General features: G+C 36.7%; 1 protein-coding gene across 1 annotated transcript; it reads right to left on the bottom strand.

Moving 5' to 3' along the window:
• Nucleotides 1-1,904: 1,904 nt before the first annotated feature.
• Nucleotides 1,905-20,508, bottom strand: LOC124164015 (N-acetylneuraminate 9-O-acetyltransferase). Its single transcript, XM_046541164.1, has 14 exons — nucleotides 20,293-20,508; nucleotides 20,086-20,182; nucleotides 19,595-19,931; nucleotides 18,957-19,076; nucleotides 18,154-18,306; nucleotides 17,326-17,445; nucleotides 14,575-14,690; nucleotides 12,798-12,956; nucleotides 10,209-10,357; nucleotides 8,291-8,460; nucleotides 5,891-6,127; nucleotides 5,460-5,566; nucleotides 3,707-3,926; nucleotides 1,905-2,976 (listed from the first exon to the last, which is right to left on the bottom strand). Exons 1-14 carry the CDS (start codon nucleotides 20,435-20,437, stop codon nucleotides 2,629-2,631), a joined length of 2,478 nt encoding a protein of 825 aa, XP_046397120.1. The 5' UTR covers nucleotides 20,438-20,508; the 3' UTR covers nucleotides 1,905-2,628.
• Between the last annotated feature and the right edge of the window lie 34 nt (nucleotides 20,509-20,542).

Genomic DNA, 20,542 nt, shown 5'->3' with positions numbered 1-20,542 from the left:
CCTTACAAAAATATTACTGTAGCAATAACAAAGTTCTTGGGATATACTGAGTGACCTAGATCTAGACTAAGAATATTGAGCATCCAAATACTGAGTAACAAATGATAACATTTTATAATAGCATTCATTTGCATAGCTTGAATAACTTAAAATAAGTACATACATCATCAGTAACAATGTATTACTATATACGAAAGAAAAACTAAAAATGCAACATTATTGGCATTGGAAAAAGCAAGGAATACTTATATCATTTCCTTCAGAAAAGTAAAAAAAGACTATGCTACTAAAGAGCAGTACCAGGCAGTAATACAGTTTCACAAGATATGATAATATATATACATTAAATATCACAGTGGATTATAATAGTGACTTAATTATTTGGCATGAGGCATCTGGCATCATCACAATTTCATTAAGCTAATGTAATTTTTTAATGGTCGACTAACCTGAACTTGATCATATACTTATTTTTTGTACCAATATTGAAACTAAGAAATGTATACATAATTCTACTACATTGTAGTAGAAAATACAGTACCATGGTAAAAAACTAAAAATATAACTTTCAGTGAGATCACTGATGACAATGATTTAAAAAAACCATACATTACTAGCATTACAAAACTAAAGTGGCCTCCAAATAGTACAAACCGTTGAGTATATATATCTTAATTCAAGCTCTTCATGGGGACTACTATGAGAATCAGGCATGAGAATGAAATAATAAGATTTCTTACTCTTTATGATTTTCAGTTGGTTATCATCATTCACTACCACTGCTTAAAGATATGAAGAATGCTTTATTTTGTTCCAGAGGCTAAGTAATAAAAGTCATTAGGTATATGTAAACTGAGGATCGGTTATTAACTTAATAGATATCCTTCTGTCCTGCCACTACTTGATACGAACATAATACATTTGGATAATTGGTTGGATGTTTTATGGCTGAGATTGACAAGAATACATCTTATCTCTTTTTTTCAATGTCATGATCCTTTTTTTATTTTGATATTTTGAAAATTCTCAAGGGGACTTGATACTTCTATGGGTTAATATGAAGGATTTTTTGTTGATTATAAAAGTAATAGGATTGTTACAACCTGCTCTGCCGAGAGAAACTTATTGCTTCATCAGTAGTAGCTAGTTCACAACCAAAATAAATGTTTGCACACATGGGAAACATAAACTTAGGTTCTCTGAAACATTTTCATAATACATCAGGCTCCCGATTATCCGGGTGCTGTTTATCCGGGTTGCGGATTATCCGTGCATGATTTTTCACTCTTGCTCTATTTTTTCCGCGATCTTTATAAAAAAAAAATCGGTCGCAAAATCATCGGAATTTGTGCATTAATGCTGGGATACACCGGGCTTATTATTTCCGTTAGAATCCCCTACGTGAAACGGAAGCGATTGCGCGCTAGCTGCATTCACGGGAGCACCGTGTTCCTCTTTTCCAAGCCTCCGCGCTCCGTGATGACGGATACACGTCCCGCAGCGGTTGAAACCCGGGCAACTTGAGCGAGACGCGACTACGTGGCGTGGTGCCTGACAGTGTAGTTTCCAACGTCGAGCAGTGGTTTTGAAGCATTCGTGCAAACCACTTTTCTGTATCCGTGATCACGCAGCCACCGATGTGAGGTTTTTGAAACCAGGCCTTACATGGAGCATTAATAATACGAGTACAACCACGTTATCGCCGCTAAAAAGATCGCGAACAGGCGAAGAATGCTCTCAATGAGTCCGGGAAGCACTCTTAAATAACAGAATAACTGTATAAATATTAACATATTGTTTGTTATACGTAAATTATGAACATCACAAGACATTTAAGAGAAATTTTGGGTTATCCGTGTTTTCCGATTATTCGTGCCGTCTCTCCCCATCATTAGTCCGGATAATCGGGAGTCTACTGTATTAATATTTATGCTGTTGATAAAAAAACAAATAACAACAAGTAAAAAAATGACATTTTGACCATGTCCTTGCTATCAAGGCAGAATCATGCCATTCTCCTCATGCCAGATTCTCAGTCACAAATTAGTTGAGTTTTGAGTCAGCATCAAATATTTGTAAATACCCTCTGCCTCAGTGTATTCCATTCACTACAGCCCCTCATAAACTCACCTGATAAAACGCAAAATACCTCTGTAAGTATAATATGCAAGGTCAATTTTTTTTCTCTGAGCACATATTTTATCCACAAAGGATACATGCATATACGTTTCAAATTTCATTGAGTAATCAAATAGAGAAAATGAGATAAACATTTTAAGTATATGCCAATGACTATCCCACTTATGCCAGTCAACCATGTTACTAACCTAGGTAAATTATGCCTGTGAAAGCACAAGCTTCAATGCTTGAAAAAACTCTCAAGCACAACAGGAGAATGGGAGTAACCACAAACCTCCCTCCTCATATGTACAGTAGATCATTATAAAATATCTAACCACACAATGTAACAAAAGCACTCACATTTTGCTCCTATAAGACACAACCATCACACACCTTGCAGCACGACACTCAAAAAACACGGATTCATCAAACACACACGCTCACTAAAAGAATTACACTCATTCACTCAATCTTTATCACACTCAGTACCTTAAAATACTGATGCTCTTAAAACATTCCATCATGAACACCAATGGGAAGGAGGATAGCAAAGAAGAGAATGAGATTGCGCAAACCCTTGCGCCAGTCTGACGTTGGCACCGCAAGGGGCAGCAGAGCAGCTGTGATGGAATGAAGTTCATGTGCTGCACACGCAAAGATGTACGAAGTGATGAGGGCATTAAGAACCGGCCAACCAGGGACTAACACCAATATCCCATGGGCATCAGCGGCAAGCCAAGCATGTACTTGTCCTACAAGCAGTTCGAGAGAAATCCGTCCAAACCACGCAAAAAATGCTGAATGTCGGGTACGAAGAGCACCAGAAACATTTCTTAGCACAATATAACCAAGAATCTGAAATAAATACATTGTACATGCATTAACAACATAGTAAAAAAATGTACACGCCAAAGTGATAAATCACAAAGAAATGCAGTAAAACACTCTTCGTAGAACAACATTAATTATGATATTACTACAGCATCTTTAATTAAAGAAAATACATATCAGACGATCTCTTTTGTTTTAGTTGTGAAGCAATGGGAGCATTTAAGTAAGGAAGCTGAGAATATTCACCACAAACATACAAGCTGGACTGCAAGTAAAATCCTATGATATGAAATGGGTACTTGATGATAATATCTATCATCTACCACTACTTAAATAATGTTATAAGGCATGACATATTATTCAAGTTAATGATATAAAGCCTCAGTTATTTTTTTAGCACTCAATATGTATTTGTTTACTTTTTCCTCCAAATGTCACTTCAAAATGAAAACACTCCCAACAAAACAATTGTCGAGATTTTGAACATTTATTAGCAATTGATATAGAGTAACTTAAAAACCTTATTTTCAGCGTTTATGATTCATCACACAAGTTTGGCATCAACAATGTACTGAATTTTAGATCAGAAAAAATCCTCCTACCATCTTGGTAACATATTTCCCAAACAGAATGCTATCAGCATGTAATGCATAAACCAGGGAATACTCATCAGTTTTTAAAATTCAAAAGTTATCTTTACTACAGATTTTAGGCCACAATAAATAAATTGTACTGATAAATATAAAATACTTACAGGAACAAATACAACGTAAGAGTGAACCTCATTACACTCCAGTTTGTTGCGACACAAGAAGGAGAAGCCAGTATAACCACCGATTGCCAGAAGTGAGGTCAGCACAGCCGACAAGGAGGCTCCACGGGAAAACAGATTTCCATGGTTGTTATCATCCAAAAAGCCTGAATGACGCCTCAACAGCACAAACGCAAAGGCAAAGATCATTCCATACATAGAGCTGATCGAACCCACACAGGTAGATGGTCCAACATGCAACATGAGAGGGATAAATATTTCAAGAGAGACAATTACTACACGGAATTTCTCATAGGTGGATCTAGGGGGGGGAGGGGTCACGGGAGCATGTGCCCCTCCCCCTCCTCCCCAGACCCTTAAAAAATATGCAAGATTTTTAATATGGTCCCATTATCATTGCATTCGTTTGTATTACGAGGTATCCTTGTGCTCCCCCAGAACTAAATCCTGGATACGGCTTTGCTTGTGCCCCCACCAGAAAGAAATCCTGGATCCGCCCCTGGAATTTTTTATGCTTACATTTTTCATCATAAATGAAGCACTATGTAATATTCAATACTTTTCCCATTTCAACTAATTTACTTCTGCATGTGGTTATTTTTCAACCTTCAAACAGACTACATGAAAGTCCAAATTGATCAGCTGAAATCAATTCAGATGAAAATATGTATGTATATACAAATAATCGATTGAAATACATTGATTGAAATAAATTAAGGAATGGACACACACTAAGTGATTCATTTTTGCCCAAATTGGACCCACTGGGTGAGACAAAGGTAAGTCCGACATCTTGGGGGAAATTTCTGTACTTCACATGCTTTGCAGCTCAAGATGAGCTGATGCACAGATGTCCTTAAAATTGGCTGTTTTCAGTTAGCTACCAATTCATTAGAGACATAAGTTGATACAGGTCGTCATAAGTGAATATATATACAAAAATAGCAAGAGAAGGAGAAATAAAGTGATAGGAAGACAAACACATGAACAGAAGGTCCATAGTTAGATTCTTGATCAAGGTGAATTTTTTCATGTGTTTTCACCATCATTTCATCTCCTTGCCACCCCTGTGTCAACGTCATATGTTTGTGTTCCTACCTCTTTTTTTCACCTTCTATGTGTATTTATGTCTGTATATTTGCTTATGGCAACCTGCCAACCTGTGTGATTCATGATTTTATGTATGTGACCTAAATGGTTAATTTCTTCTAATTGGGACCACCATTATTTCACTCACTTCCTCATCCTCATCTCCCCTCATGATCATCACCATATTTTGCTTATGTATTTTTTAGAGCTCATACCATGTTTTCTACGCTAGGAAGGTCTGTAGGTCTGTTTGAAATTAAAGGAATCACATGCTGTCGAGAGGTGAATTGGGAACCACATGCCCAAACATTTTTAGAACAATTCCTTTTTTTTTTCGTTCTTTCAAGTAAACGCTAGAGTTTGCTCCTGTGGCATTAATGTAGTGTTCCAAGACCAGTTTATGTATGTCTCGGCCCCCTCTTTTCAAAAAATGCTGGGCTAGGGGTTAAGAAGGACTGACACGCAATAGATTTACATATTTGCCCTAGATTATGGAATTAACACAATTAATACAATACTATGAGGAATACTAACTGGAATTGATAAACCAGGAGAATTTTACCACACACACACCAGGGCCATAAGATGAAATGTTACTCCTTTCATTCATTATAGATTTAAAAATTTACAATGTTAATGTTCTCACCTATAACGATCCAATTTCCACCTGAACCACCACTCATGGATATCATCATCAGTTGTGACAAACAGAGCTTTCCATGGTCGTGTCACAAATACTTTCTCAAAGAACACCTATACGAATGAGTAAAATTAAAAAGTAAAAAAAAACACAAATAGCAAAATATATCCAGGGCCAAATAATTCATGTATGAGTTTTCAGTATAGCAATAACTTAAAAATTAAGCACAATAAAAATACTAATACCATGATGTAGAAAGTGGAGATTGAAGTAGAGTTTTTATATCATTTAATAATCAAGAATTCCTTCAAAGTTGGTTGAATCAATGTTTTGACACGACCGGAGACATAATTGAAAACCTTCCTGCATTAGAACTCCTCATAGAATAATATCAATGATTTTCACCCAATCAAATAATAAACTTGAATTGCACTTACCTCTGACATATAAAGAATTGTTATAACACTGAAGAGACCAACAAATTTGAGAACGAGGTATAAGTACTGCAAAGGGTTGGTTTCTGAGGATGCCATCGTCACATGAGGTGGTAAGGCCAGAACCAAATACGTCATCACAAACCAGAATGACACCAGCGGCACAAAGTAATAGAATTGGTACGGTCTGTTCATACACAGGCAGAGAGCAACTGTCATAAAGTTAGTGCGAAACAGCACCTATGGAACAGAAATGGAGCTACCTTAGTAAGCCAGTCACACAAATATGAAATTTGAATAAAACCATACACAGACAAAAGGGAGAACTTCCAACCAAAGCATATGAGGAGTAAAAGATTATTTATGACCTCGGTATCATTCCTGGGACCACTTATAAAATCGAAATAATAATAATAAATTTATTTCACCATTGGCAAATTATACATCTGCAAGGCTAAAGTCAATATGAGATTTACGAATAATTACATACAAACATACATACATGATTTAAAATTTTCCAGGTTCTTGGGAATTCACAAGATAATCATTTCACTATATGTACAAACATTAGAAACAGAGCTGAGAGGGTTATAAAAATACTAACAGAAAGTATGGAAAAATATAGGCATTCAAGTTGCCATCTAGAAAATTTCCTTTATAATGCATTCTCCAGATATTCATTAATGCTGTAGTAGCATTTTTCAGCTAGGAGGATTTTTAGTCTCTTTTTGAATTCGGAAGGTGATTTGCTATTTTTTATTTCTTCGGGAACTTTATTGTAAAGGATCGAGGCAGAGTGGTAGGGGCCTTTTAGGCAGAGAGAGCTGGAATACTGGTTTGAATGGATGTTATTTCTAGAACGGGTGGACTGGTCATGGTAGGTAGAATTTTGAAGAAAATGGGAAGGGTTTGCTTTAACAAAACAGGCACATGTAAGGATATACAAAGAAGGGAGGGTGAGGATTTTAGATTTAGCAAAGAAGATTTTACCAGGAGTGCAAATAGGGACATGGTACATAGCTTTAATGGCTTGTTTTTGGGCTAAAAAGGCTCTTTTTGCTGCAGGTGAGTTTCCCCATACAGCATACTCGCGGCTAACAGGCTAATGATGGGGAAGAGGCCGCACGAATAATCGGAAAACACAAATAATCCAAACTTTCACTGTAATTTCTTGTAATTTTCATAATTGAGGCAAATCCAACTATAAATTATTAACAACGCACATTGCCTGTTATTTTAGATCGCTCGATCACACGATCAGAAGTAGTAAAAAAAAATAATTGCCTTTTACAAAGAGGATTCTGATGGAAACAAATAATCCCATTGTAGCCTTGCATTAAAATGCAAATATATTGGTGCTTATGCCTTCAGATTAATTTTTTTACGAAGATCGCGGAAAACATTGAGGAAGAATGAAACTCATGCACGGATAAACCGCAGCTGGATAATCGGGAGTCTGCTATATGTACACATTATGTATTCAATAAAATGGAGTGACTGTTTTCTGGATTTACAGGAATAAATAAGACTAAATGACAATTAAGGAGATAAGTTGTGGAGTATGAGATAATACAGAAGACAAGATACGAGAAAAAATTTCATCAAAGAGCCATATATGTATTATAAAAAACACATGAGGAACAAATGCATTAAAAAATAAATGAAACGGTAAGTATTCGCAAATGAAGGTTCATTTAAGCATTTTTCACTAAAGTAGCAATGAAAAGAATTGTGTTTAACAGTGGGGTAGCCAGGAATTTTGTCCAGGGGAGGGGCTAAAATCAGGGGGAAAATTTTTGAAAAACAGGGAACTTAGTAGAGGATTTAAAACCAATTTAACACTTTTCATAATAAAAAAAAACTTCATTTGTCAAAGAAATCTTTTGAAAATTCATGATTTTTCAATATTTTGTTTTCTTGAAGCAAAGCAAATGTATTTTATATGAAGCAAAGTAACTGTATTTTTATATTCCAGGGGGGAGAGGGTCCTGAGCCCCCATACTTCTCCCAGGCTATGCCACTGGTGTATAACAAAATATAATGAAAGACACTCATATAATATCTATATTATTATTGTCCACAAAAATTATAGAGTAAAAAATTCAAGTATGATTCCACATTCTCCAGACTTAAGTTTGAAAATTTTCTATGATACAACTACTAATGGATTTGTGCAAAAAGTAGACATTTACAAAGCATGCAACAGTATTATAAATAAAAACAATAGAAGCAGGATGACAGAAAAATTCATTAATAAGATGATGGGAGAAATAAATTTTCAAATTGAGGATTATTAAACAGGGGTTTAAAAAAAATATGTACAAGCATAGGGAATCAGGTCAAAGACGAACATGGAAAAGCTCAATGAGGAATACAGTCGACCCACAAGCAATGTAGATGTACCTGGAGAAATCTGATGAGACCGGCATCCCCAGTGTGCCAGAAGTAACAAAAATGGCCATAGCCAGTCAGAAAGAGGTATGCTGATACAAGCACACGAATGTGCATGTATATTGGAAGAACACGACTGGCTCCCGTCATATGATATATAAGAATGACAAGCTGCATCCAACCTTTGGACAAAAATTTTTATACGTCAAACCACAAATGCTATAACATATCAATGCAGGTTGTTGTAACCATCATAACAAGAAAGGGATGCAAGTAATTCCTGAATTATTATAAGCAAATAGAAAAAAATCAAATCTTTACCAATAGATTTTATAGAAAATTTTACAAAAGAAGAACCCTGCAGTCAATTTCAAAAGTTTTAGGACATATGTAGTTTGTGGCAACACTTCCACTTCTTGAGGAAATTAAGTTTCTTTAACTTTACTGTTCTAGGGTATGCACCAAAAATATTTGGTTTATGAAGGAACATATTTGAGTATGTATATGAATGTATCTGAGAATATGGACATACATGAGCATATACGAACATATATGAATACAATGAGCAGAGGCATTACGAGAAATCAATTAGTACATGTTTAAGGAGTAGGAATTTATTTTCCAAAAATGAAAGAGTCATCATGATTGCAGCTCAATCGCTTCGAATTCTTGAAATAACACCGACGAAATCGTTGAATTGAACATCCTAGACATAGACTATGGTTTGCAATAAACAATAAAATATTTCAAGTAACCTCTAAATATGACAGAATAGCAATTGATTTTGTCTGCTGTGCCATAACTTATATCATGGCAGTGATATCCAGGTTGTTATTACAGTAGACTCTTGTTACCTCGAACTGCATTATTAAAAAATTCTCATATTTACTAAGTAAATTGTTGGCCTTGTCAAAAAGCCTAATCCAATCTATGGTAAAAGAAATGTTATTAAGAAATTTTTGATATTACAAAATTATGACCTCAGTCCCGGTTCCAGCGGTTATAAAATGAACTTTATTACGAAGTTACATGGGTAAGTAACGCAGCGCGACTATAAGTATGGAAGATTGAAGAGACAAGGAATTTTGGTAAGGTATTTTTTTTTTGCAATGATTTCTAAAAGAAACACTATTACGAAGTTCATTATTACGCACCTCTGGTTTTTTGGTCCCGTGAACTTCGTATTAAATAGAGTTTACTTAGTCACTTATGTCACTTGTAGTTGAATACCATATTCCTCCCCCCACCAAATTCCTCCCTACTGAATATAGTCCCCCCCCCTAATTTTAAGGCTTGAGTTTCGGGGAAAATTTAAAAAATGGGTTTGAATATAGTCCCCCCCCTTTACTTTTATCACGGGCATTTTAGGAAAAAAAGGGGGGACTATATTCAGACACATGCGGTATATGACTAAGCATTGATTTTCTCTCCGATATTAGGTAAATAAGGGGAAGCTATAATCCGATATAAATGGAAATATATTTCCCACCATTTCTCTGGAAAAAATATCATCACCTTTTAAGTTTCAGATGAATTTCGAGGTGGGTTTAATAAGTTAATAAATTGAGAAACTATTTTGCAAACAAGAATTTCTCAAAATGACAAAGCCAGTTTAAAAAACATAGTTTATTAGATATAAAAGCTGGACGGTCATTTGACAGGTGCTAGACCTTTCTTGGTCTACAGTGTCAGCTTCAGGCTCAACCTGCTTGCCCTAGCACACAAAGGACAAGATCATCATGATTAAGATATGAATGCTAATATATACAATCCTAGTCTCAGCCCAACTAGTGTAAATATGGTTTTCTACCGGAACCAGTCCGTCAAAGTGCCAAGACCAGCCCGGTGAAAATGGAAAAGTATTAAATGCAGCAGTCTTTGTATTTAATTTAAAAGAGAACAAGCAAAAAATATCATTGGAGAGACTTACCTTTCCACTCATCTGTTTGATCCCGATGTAAAACTTTCGTAGAACGACTGTCTTCAGTGAAGAAGAGACCAAGGGCAAAAACATAGCCAATTGGGAGCCAAAAACCAACTTGGGAAAAATATTTATTTTCTTTCATAAAAAAGTTGGTTCTGAAAATATAAAAAAACAGATGAGGAAACTTTGAATCCACAAAAAATGACTATATGCCTACCATTCTTACTAGTTACATGAAAATATGGCTATTTTTTAAAAATATCTATACAAGCCTTCCTATATCAGTCTTTTTACACCATTCATTTCTCGACACAGTAAAGTATCCATTGAAATGGAGGAGGGTCAAATGAATAATTGAAAAAGATGAACCATCCATTTATGACCTCTTCCCAGCAGCTATGAACTTTACTTGTACACCCTGATATCGCAGAATCTTTGGCACCTATTCCAATGAAATAATAATAATTTCATTCTATTTTGTTCACCAGCCTATTGTTTTACACTTTCTTTCTCCAACACTTCCCCAAAAATAATAGTAATATTAACAGGTGTCAATTGCAATGAATATGCTCCAATAATTACAGAAACATTTGATAAAGAATCAAATCTCAGAATCACATATGATATCTTTTCTGTAAATATGATTTTTGTCTTACACCTTAAGCCTGAATCACATGATCATTTTTTCAATCCCTTCCAAGAGACAGCTCCAGCAATAGCGTAGTTTCCTTCATCAAAGAAAATGAAAGGCATTGATCACAATTCATTACCCACCATTACTGTATTCATAACAGACAATTTATTTGGTTTTATAAATCCCAGTTTAGACGAAAGTTGATTGTCAATTTTAACCTCATTTGAAAAAGGCCAGATTGGCAGTCATGCGATGCCACTCTACGTGACGTCACAGGGACCCAGATGCTATATGAGTAGTCAGGAGTTTTACATCGTTTGAGATTACCAATGCATGCATGAGGCACAGGGCTCACAGTAACATCTCATAATAATCACTTATTAAAATTGCCTATGGTCGGAAAGTTTATTCGTTTGATAGGGTATTAATAATCCTTATTTAAGCCAAGCGCTACCTGCTAGCAGCCTGCATTGTGGCAGCACTCATAGCCTCGCACCAGGGTGGCCTCACAAAGCAGCCGCCAGGACCAGAATGACATTACACACGCTTTTCCCAGCATTTATACTTAGCCGTCGCATTTTTGCGAGTTTGTAAATTTTCACTTTTTTATTAAATCGCGAAAAATATATACTGTCAGTTAAAAATCTAAATGCATGAAATACCTACTCCAAGAGTAATAATCTTTCAATTTAGGCAGTTAAAAGAAAATAGGAAACCACCCTATTTGCTCCGATGATGGTGGAAAAAATGATAGTTTCACGCGATCATTTTTTGCAATGGCTCAAGGGATGGAAATCCCATCCCTTTTTCCATCACTCGGTACGCCCCTTTATTCTTCGCTCATAACATCGCTATCACCGTCCTACAGCCAATCATAATGCACGGCCGCTACCAGTGATTGTAATGCCACGCATGGCTTTTAATTGAATGACAGCTGACAATCTACATCTATATAATACCCCGCAAGCCGCCTAAAAGGCGTGTGGCAGGGGGTGTTAGGACACCAGCCGTTTACAGCTATTAAAAAAAAAAAAAAAAAAAAAAATGAAGTACTCTCATGAGGTTAGTACTAGCATTTATTTAAGTCCTTTATGGTTCGGGGGAAAAACAAATTCCCATATCTATCCGATCGGCAAAACATCTCTCTTAATTTATTGTTTCTATCGGACCTGGAAATATAGTGTGGCTCTAATATTATGTTCTCTGTGTCGCTCTTAAAGATATCCATTCTCAATTGTTCAAGCAATCTAAGCCTATCGCGCAGCCTCCGAGTCTCCAATGGAAACTGAAGAGAAAAGAAATGGAAACAGGGATGGTGGGAATGACCGTGTGAATCAGAAAATGATGGGTTGAGCAATTATTCTTTTGGTCACTGAAAACCTATTGCTAGAGCTATCATTCTAAGGGCAGGCGCGCACAAGCGCGACCACGACCTGCGGCACACGACCAGTTTTAGCATTGCAACAAATGGAGCGACGCCCACTAGGCCAAGTGCGACTCGTTGGTCGGACCCGAGTCGTCCGACCAAAATTTTTTAATTTGGTCGTCCCCCACTCAGTGGTCGCTGCGGCCAGAAATTACACACATTGTAATGGCGCCCCGCGCACTGACTCCGACTTCACTCTGACCCGACCATAGCGACTGAGCAAGTGAACGGTGAATGTGTTTTGCTATCGTGGGTGTGGTCGTGGTCAAGCTCTGTTCGGAAGGTGTGTGACAGAGATCTGTTGTGGTCGTGGTCGCGCTAGTGCGTGCCTGCACTTAGGGATTGAAATAATGATAGTGTTATTCTGACTTAAGCTGTACGAGTTCACGAAAGGAAGAGATAGGCGGGCAGAGAAAGAACTTTTTGAGGGTTGATAGGTAGTACAATACTTGGTTGATTAAAAAGTTAAAAATCATCCCTCCACTATGCCGCACGATCAACATAAACTGGCTAGAATAGAGGCGGAGGAACTTACCTATCACAGAGGAAAAAGTATGCCATGATAAAGCCTAATTTGGCTAGGCCTGTCATGAGGACATAAATTTCAGACTCTTCCACCATCTTAACTCCCTTTCCATAAACTTTAACTCGCCGTAACGTCTTCCTCGTCAGCATAACACCAGCAATTAATGCACTAGAGCAAAGAAAACAATGAAACAACATTTAGCATCAAGCAAAGGGCCCTTGTACCCCATAAACATTTTCTTCCAGGTCATAATCAAGGGGTGAACTTCATTAACCCTCCTCGCACATTAGCCAGATGAATTTGATCAAATATTACTCATTTTTGGGTGCACACTGCATTGCTGTTTTTGATGACAGCACAAAGTATGACAACAAAATTCAATATACAACACAATATGACCTAAAGCCAAAATTCCAAGCTAACTCTATACACTACCATGGTGGTTACAGTAAACTCTCAATATCACGAAGGGATAATATGATATTTTGATGATACAAAGTAAAACTGATGGTCCCAATGAAAAGACTATGCTAAATACAAAGCAAATTTGATAATATAATTTTTTTTAATAGTTAATCTTGATCTCAGTCCTAAGGATAAAGTAATAGTTGTTTTCATGAACAAGGGCAAAAATCTTGACAACAAAACTATTAATAATGACGAATTTACAATGATGGCTAGTTTTATTTGGGTATTTTATGAACCATATTTGAAATTGATGGAAAGAATGGAAGATGAAAATAAAACAGAACAATAGGCAGTGGACCGAAGATGAACGTTGAGGAATAGAATAACACTCATAAAATTCTCAATGTTAAATAGCACCGTGACTACATCAATGCCTTTTGTTACATAGTCACTTACGGTGCAATTTTCAGACATTCTAAAGGGTGAAATTACCGTATAAGCGCGTGTAAGAGGCGCATCTTTTTTCCCAGAAATTGCAGCCGATAATGGGGGTGCGCCTCTTGCACAAACTTCTTATAGAGTACCTTCAGGTCATTTGTGGCTTGTTGAATTTTGCATTACTTTTATTTTATCCAAACTTGAAAAATCCTGTCCCCTTCAGTTGCAAATAATAAGCTGAAAAAACTTTAATGCCACTTCCGAGTCCTTCTGTTGCACAGAGCCTTAGCTAAGTAGCAAGCATGTGAGTGCATATGACCCTGGAGGGTAGCATGGCTGAGTACAGCATATGAGGCTACCTTACTGGAAAATATTTACCACACTACAACGAACATCTAATAGGGGAGTGTATGAAATACAGGTCTCAGAATTCAATCTTTGTAATCTCTGTTGGGTAAGACAGTGGTCTCTACTGAAAGAGAATAATGACATGGATAAAACTGAGTAGCACTGACTGTAATATGAAGTGATATTGGGAAAATGGAAGAAAATGTGATGCATGATGCCAAACACAGTATCAATGAATAGGTTTGACTAGGACCTTACTGATAATTTGGCCAAAGACATAGTGCGTAAAACTTTCTATTTGAAGTTGATCTGAATGAAAAATTGACTTTCCCTCCATATTGTGAGAAAATAAATGAACTTAAAAGATGTGACATTTGGCTAAATTGATAATTTGGGAACTACATACATAGCTGAAACATAAAAAAATCATGTTCTGCATCATTCTTTTAAAATTCCCTTGTATGAACATCAAAAACAATATTCAAACATAACCACATGAACTATAGTTACCCAGGACTGGAAAATTATTTATACCATGCAATCTAAAAAACATATTTACTATTGGCCTTTTACATTTTCTCATCACTCTTACCAAACACCCAATGAAGAAAATGTGACAACTTGAAGAGTGGTATAGTGCTCAGGACTGCTGCAGCAGGTGCCGTCATTGAAATTCATGTGGTCATTACAGTACATATTTAGGAGTATCTGTAAAGAAAAATGCCATTTCAAAAAAGACTTGAATGCTATAACCATTCATGGGTTTCCCTCAAAATATCATCAAAAAGATAGGAATCAACAAGGCAGCTTCGATTGAGTCAATGCAAGAGTACGCAGAAAAAAATATCTATAACAAATGAGTACAATGAAAAAAAATGTATACAGAGAATGAAATAAATCACTCAATACAGCACGTATCACAAAAATATTAACCCCTTTCACTGCTGTGAATGTATCTAGTACGTTTGCACGGCAGACTGCTGTGAACATACAGTGGAACCTCGTTAAAGCGAGTACGGACTATAGCGACACCCCCGCTATTACGAGGGATAGCCGATGCACCATCAATTGACCCTATAATAAGCGTGTTAAAAAATTCGTTTTTACGAGACCCTATGGTGTTGGCTCTCGTCATAGCGAGGATTTCACCGCCGGAAGACTTTCATCAAGACTCCTTAACCTCTGTAATATCTAGCGATCTGTTAGAAATGAAGTTAATGGAGTGCTCAGTCTCAAATTTATGTGGTAAACTGTCGTTCGATAAATATAATGATTGACGAAACAATGCTTTGCATGATTTTTATTCAGTGCGGCGCTTATAAATTGTTTGAATAGTTAGTCGTTATTTGAGTAAGGAAATTTAGTGATGCAAAAAAACATCGCCTTTCGCCTGGATTTATGCTTACGTTTATCGGATAGATGTTTATCTGTCGCCGCACCACTCCTGTTCCTGTATATCTGTTCGCAACAGGTATATTGGCTATTATTTGCTCCACCTCCGGTAAAGCGACAATTCGCTATAGCGAGTGTTTATTAGTGCAGCGTGGGGTGTCGTTATATCGAGGTTTCACTGTACTTTTTCTTCCTCCCTACCATGCACTTTCGCAGAAGCACTTCAAAGGGTCCCTAATCCAGGACCCTTTCCTCAATGAGCTTACCCACTCAAGACCGTCTCATCGACCCTACCATTGAGGGGCCTCCCTCCCAAAAAGTGACCGCTGTGACTGCAATTTGAAAATCAATCAATCAATCCGATCATCAAAAAATGATTGTTTTCATCGCACTCCTGCCAATTAAGCAATCAAGTACGTCTTTGAACCGTGTTTCTGCGATGAAAAATAACGATTTTGTTAACTTTGCTAAAATGGCCATTTTCCGGTGGTCCGCAGCCACGTTTTTAGCAAAGTTAACAAGATCGTTATTTTTCATCGCAGAAACACGGTTCAAAGATGTACTTGATTACTTAATTGGCAGGAGTGCGATGAAAACAATCATTTTTTGATGATCAGATTGATAAGATTGATTTTCAAATTGCAGTCACAGCGGTCACTTTTCGGTAGGGAACCCCCCCCACTGGTAGGGTCGATGAGACGGTCTGGCGTGGGTGAGCTCGTCGAGGTTAGGGTCCCGGATTTGCGACCCTTCGGAGGGTGTACCACAACCATCCTGGAAGTACCTGCTCCATGTGCCCACGAAACGCATTTTAATCTTTTCGCCGCATGTGAGGAGAAGGTTTTCGGAGATTGAACAGCAGTGAAAGGGTTAAAGAGTAGTGCATCTAAACACTTCAAAAGTCTTGAAATAAAAATAAATAAAATATATTCCCTTGTTCCTCACACACTTTGTTACATTTACGCCACCATCAAAAAGCTGGGACTGCCACATGCATGACAATTCATGGTGCACACTAGGAAATAAATTATTAATTTTCAATCACCAACTGAGGTGCTTAATAAACGATTTTTTTAGCCCAATGCATTTGTTCTTTTGATTACAAAAAATATTTTATGTGTTCAGTCTATTCCTGTCAACACTGAACTGTAGCCCTTTCTATATTCCACACCAAAATTCAGCTGACAAAGACAGCGTACATGTGGTGTGTGTAGTGCTGGAATGAAGGAAAACAGACTTTCTAATGCTTTCTTCAACCAAAATTTCTGTTGTTGAGCCAAAACTATCAAATGCCCCAGAGAGGTGCACTCAGACTTATCGTAATCAGGTTCATCAGATTTAACCTAATCATACTTCATCATGAGCGGTTGGTCCCGAATGGTTGGCACTGCAATCAAAATTTGCTGTACTCAAAATTTTTCGTTCAGACAGCAAAATGAGCCCTCTCAGTGAGTCATCGAATTGAATTATTATTTTTGCAAAGATCCAGATCCTAAAGCCCACCTCTTAGAATGACGCCAATGATTTTGCGTGCGATTTTTTTTGTTTTAAAGATAGCGGGAAAAATTGAGCGAGATTGAAAATCATGCACGGATAATCCACAACACGGATAAACCGCAACTGGATAACTAAGTAAAAACTCATAAATAAATCCGATAGTATCAGCATCACGCATGCTGAAAAGAAACTGAAGTGTGTCCATTATAAACATCCACCAAATATCCATTCTTATAACCCAACCTTTGCTGAGGTTATAGCATTAAATTTCTGTCATTGTGTAGAGTTTAGACAATTATTTTCGAGATTTTCCCAGTTAATTCTTTGAAGCAAGACCTATGATGTTTTCTCATATTCTACAATTTAATTGATTTCAAAAGAGTAAGTGATAAAAAGTAAATAAATATCTACAACTAATAGAGAAAGTATTGAGTTTTATAACTAGGAATCTCACCTGAGTGTCATGTTTAAGGGCCAATGGCCCAATATGAAGACCATCATCACTCTCCTCCAAGTTCCCCTGGGCTATTAAACGTGAACTCGACCACAGCTGAGCACCACTATGCTGAAGAATCTGTCAGTAAATGATCAAGGATAATGATAAAATCAACTTTTTATCTCCTGAATTTTTATTTTATTTTTTGAATGGTTGACCTATGTTTTTGCATTCCTAGAGTTTAAATTCTCCCACCATTTTCAATTCCATAATTTAATCATTTGTTTGATGCAGTCCAAGAACAGCACGAGGCCAATTACAACGTACTTTTGAAACACTTTAAGAGCCACAGAAAAAGCAAAACGAATGTCTCAAGAATAACCTCAGTGAATTTGAACACCACTTTAATTCAGAGGAGCAAGATGAGGCATGTACAATTTACTTTAGTGATCCATGGCATTCCAGTTTCTCACGAGGAGACCTTTTAACAACTTGTGGGATCGCAATTTTATTTATACAAAGCTCTCCCACCATCCCCGAAAACTTACCCCAATAATTTTTATTTGAAGAAATTTCTATAGAATAGGTGCAAAATATGCAGAGAGAATATGATGCTGAAAAAATGGTCAAACCTACAAGGAAAATTATCATGAATATAACTGTTCGTTTGTAGAATTTTTTCCGTTCCCTCTCCATCACCATGCATGATTAGCACACTACCATACAGAAAATGTATCAAAATTCGGAACTTTTAAAAAGTGAATGAAATGCTCATTATATTCAAATTCAAATATAATCTATGCAATATAATCTCTATCTCATCCAACTATGAGAAAAAATATTCACCTCCATTGCTGCCTTGTTATAAAGGTCTATTTGCTCATTTGTAATCATAGCTCGCGTGGGACGGAGACGATCCACGTCAACAGGCTCCTGCAAAGTCCACAGCACATGCGAGTGTCCCCCATCCTTCCTCTTCTCTGTAATTTTATCAATCGACTGAAAATTTAAAAGAAATACAAAATATACACAGCACCTGAGAAGAAAAAGGAGTTTTTCACAACTGTAGCAGCTTCTGTTATTATCCATAGGAAACTTAAAAATTCAATGTTCTAAGGTAACTTCTACTACAACTCAAATGGAAAACCAGAGTTTTATTTAAAAATATAATTTTGTGAGCAAGGACTAATTCTTATAGCATGCTGACTCATTTAAATTTCAAGTACTGCAAGTTATGAAGATTCCTAAACTTTGAAAATATGTAAATACAACTCCACGCAGTCAGCTGTATTATTCTTAAATAACTACATTTGATGATTAACAATCATAATTCCATAAAAGACAACAGAGTACCACAAAATTGCTAAATTGCAAAACTCACTGGACTACATTATTTTGGGAGAAAATTCCACTGGCAGAAAATATACTTTTCTCATAAGAATTTCCTATTACTGAGATTCCAATTATTACTTAAGAAACAAACTCAAATTACATGTTACCGCAGAATGAACAGTCCACCTATCTAATCAGCTGAGAGTAGGTTATTAGTTATCAAGTATCATTTGCATAGTGCAAGGACAACCGTACTTGCACTATGCAAACGACATGCTAAAACACTTCACATACTTTGCATAAAATTAACAACCAACCTGTACAAGCCGGGTCAGATTGTACGTGTACTCCTTCAATGCCTTGGCAGAGGCATTAGATTCCTTGATTGCCCACGTAGCACTACCAGCAATAATGACACTAGGTGGCTCATTCTCTTTCTAGAATAAAATACAAGTATGTCTCTTAACATTTAATTTAATCATCATCAATACAAAAACTATCCAGCCAATAAATAATAGAAAGCTTTCAAACAAAACGAAAAACAAGCATGCACAAAAATTAGGACCACTCAATTCCTTCCACACCATAAAAGGTTATGACATCAATTGATACACAATTTTTATTTTTATTAGAGCCCATTGAAACCTCCTTAAAAATATGTACCAAAACTAAATTATGAACTTCAAGTAAATTGAAAAATTCAATGAAATAAAGCAGACGACTTTCATTTATGTACATAAAAGCATATGAATGCTTGGGCTGAGTAACATTTATGACATTTTAACAAAAATTCAGGGATCCATTAGTTGGGGAGAGAATATTTTGAGGTAGTGTATTTTCCATAATGATTCATTATGAACCCTGCAGAAAGAGACGCAATCATGGCATCATCAAAACTTGCTTTATGTAAGAATACGACCCGAATCCTGTTTATATGAAAAACCCAAACACATACCTTCCAATGTTGAAATGCCTCTATCATGTGCTTTGAAACCAAAGGACTCCACACAAAGTCTACTCGTAAACGAAGTTTTGAATCTTGAAATGTGAGATCTGTATGCACTTGTGCATTTTGGAGCTGCGTTGACAGGTACTCGGCTTTGGATGAAGAGGAGGATAGCGGCAGAACAGGCGACGATGCCAAATGGGGAATCCTGGCGACGTTTCCATGAGAAGGATCTAGGTGAGATAGGAATGCCAGGTACAACTGTCTTATACGCGAGTCTCCGATGAACACGAAATGGTTGTGGGTTCCCCAGAAAGCAAGATACCTTAGGCACTGCCGCGTATCGCTAGAAATAACATTAGTTTTACGTGAATCAATGTACCGTTGCAACTCCAAACTTCGAAGAAAATAGGACATTTTTAACAGACAACGTACAAAATAAAGTCAACAGAAGTGAGATAAACACATATGGCAGTCTTTATGCATTAAATAATACTTACGTTTGAGAATAATGGTGCATCATACACCCGTAAGGCTGCCATTCTTGTGACCCTTTGTATTCACCGTCTGACAGCAGCCAGGTGCAAGAATCTATTCCTGGACATGTATTAAACAGAAAATATTAACAACAGTACACATTCCTACCGTATTTTATGGATGTTTAAACTAGAATGATCCAAAACAAGAGCTATCAAAGGTATACCTACCATAACGGAAATGAAGCATTCCATGGTACATAATAAATCCCAACACCAGGATCAATGCAAATATTTTCGCATTTTTGGCATTTATTTGCTGTATTATTTCAGCAGCCGATCTTCCCTGTTTGGAAGACGTCTCTGCCGCCGACATAACACCGCAAAATAAAAAACATTGAGGAACAAACACGACGGAAAACGCTTAGAAAATAATTGAATAGCGGAACCGGCAAGAACCGTCCAATTGGAGGAACGGATC

This window comes from Ischnura elegans, chromosome 8 (genome assembly GCF_921293095.1).
Source record: "Ischnura elegans chromosome 8, ioIscEleg1.1, whole genome shotgun sequence".
NCBI classification, from domain to species: domain Eukaryota; kingdom Metazoa; phylum Arthropoda; class Insecta; order Odonata; family Coenagrionidae; genus Ischnura; species Ischnura elegans.
This window is presented reverse-complemented; position numbering and strand designations above follow the sequence as displayed.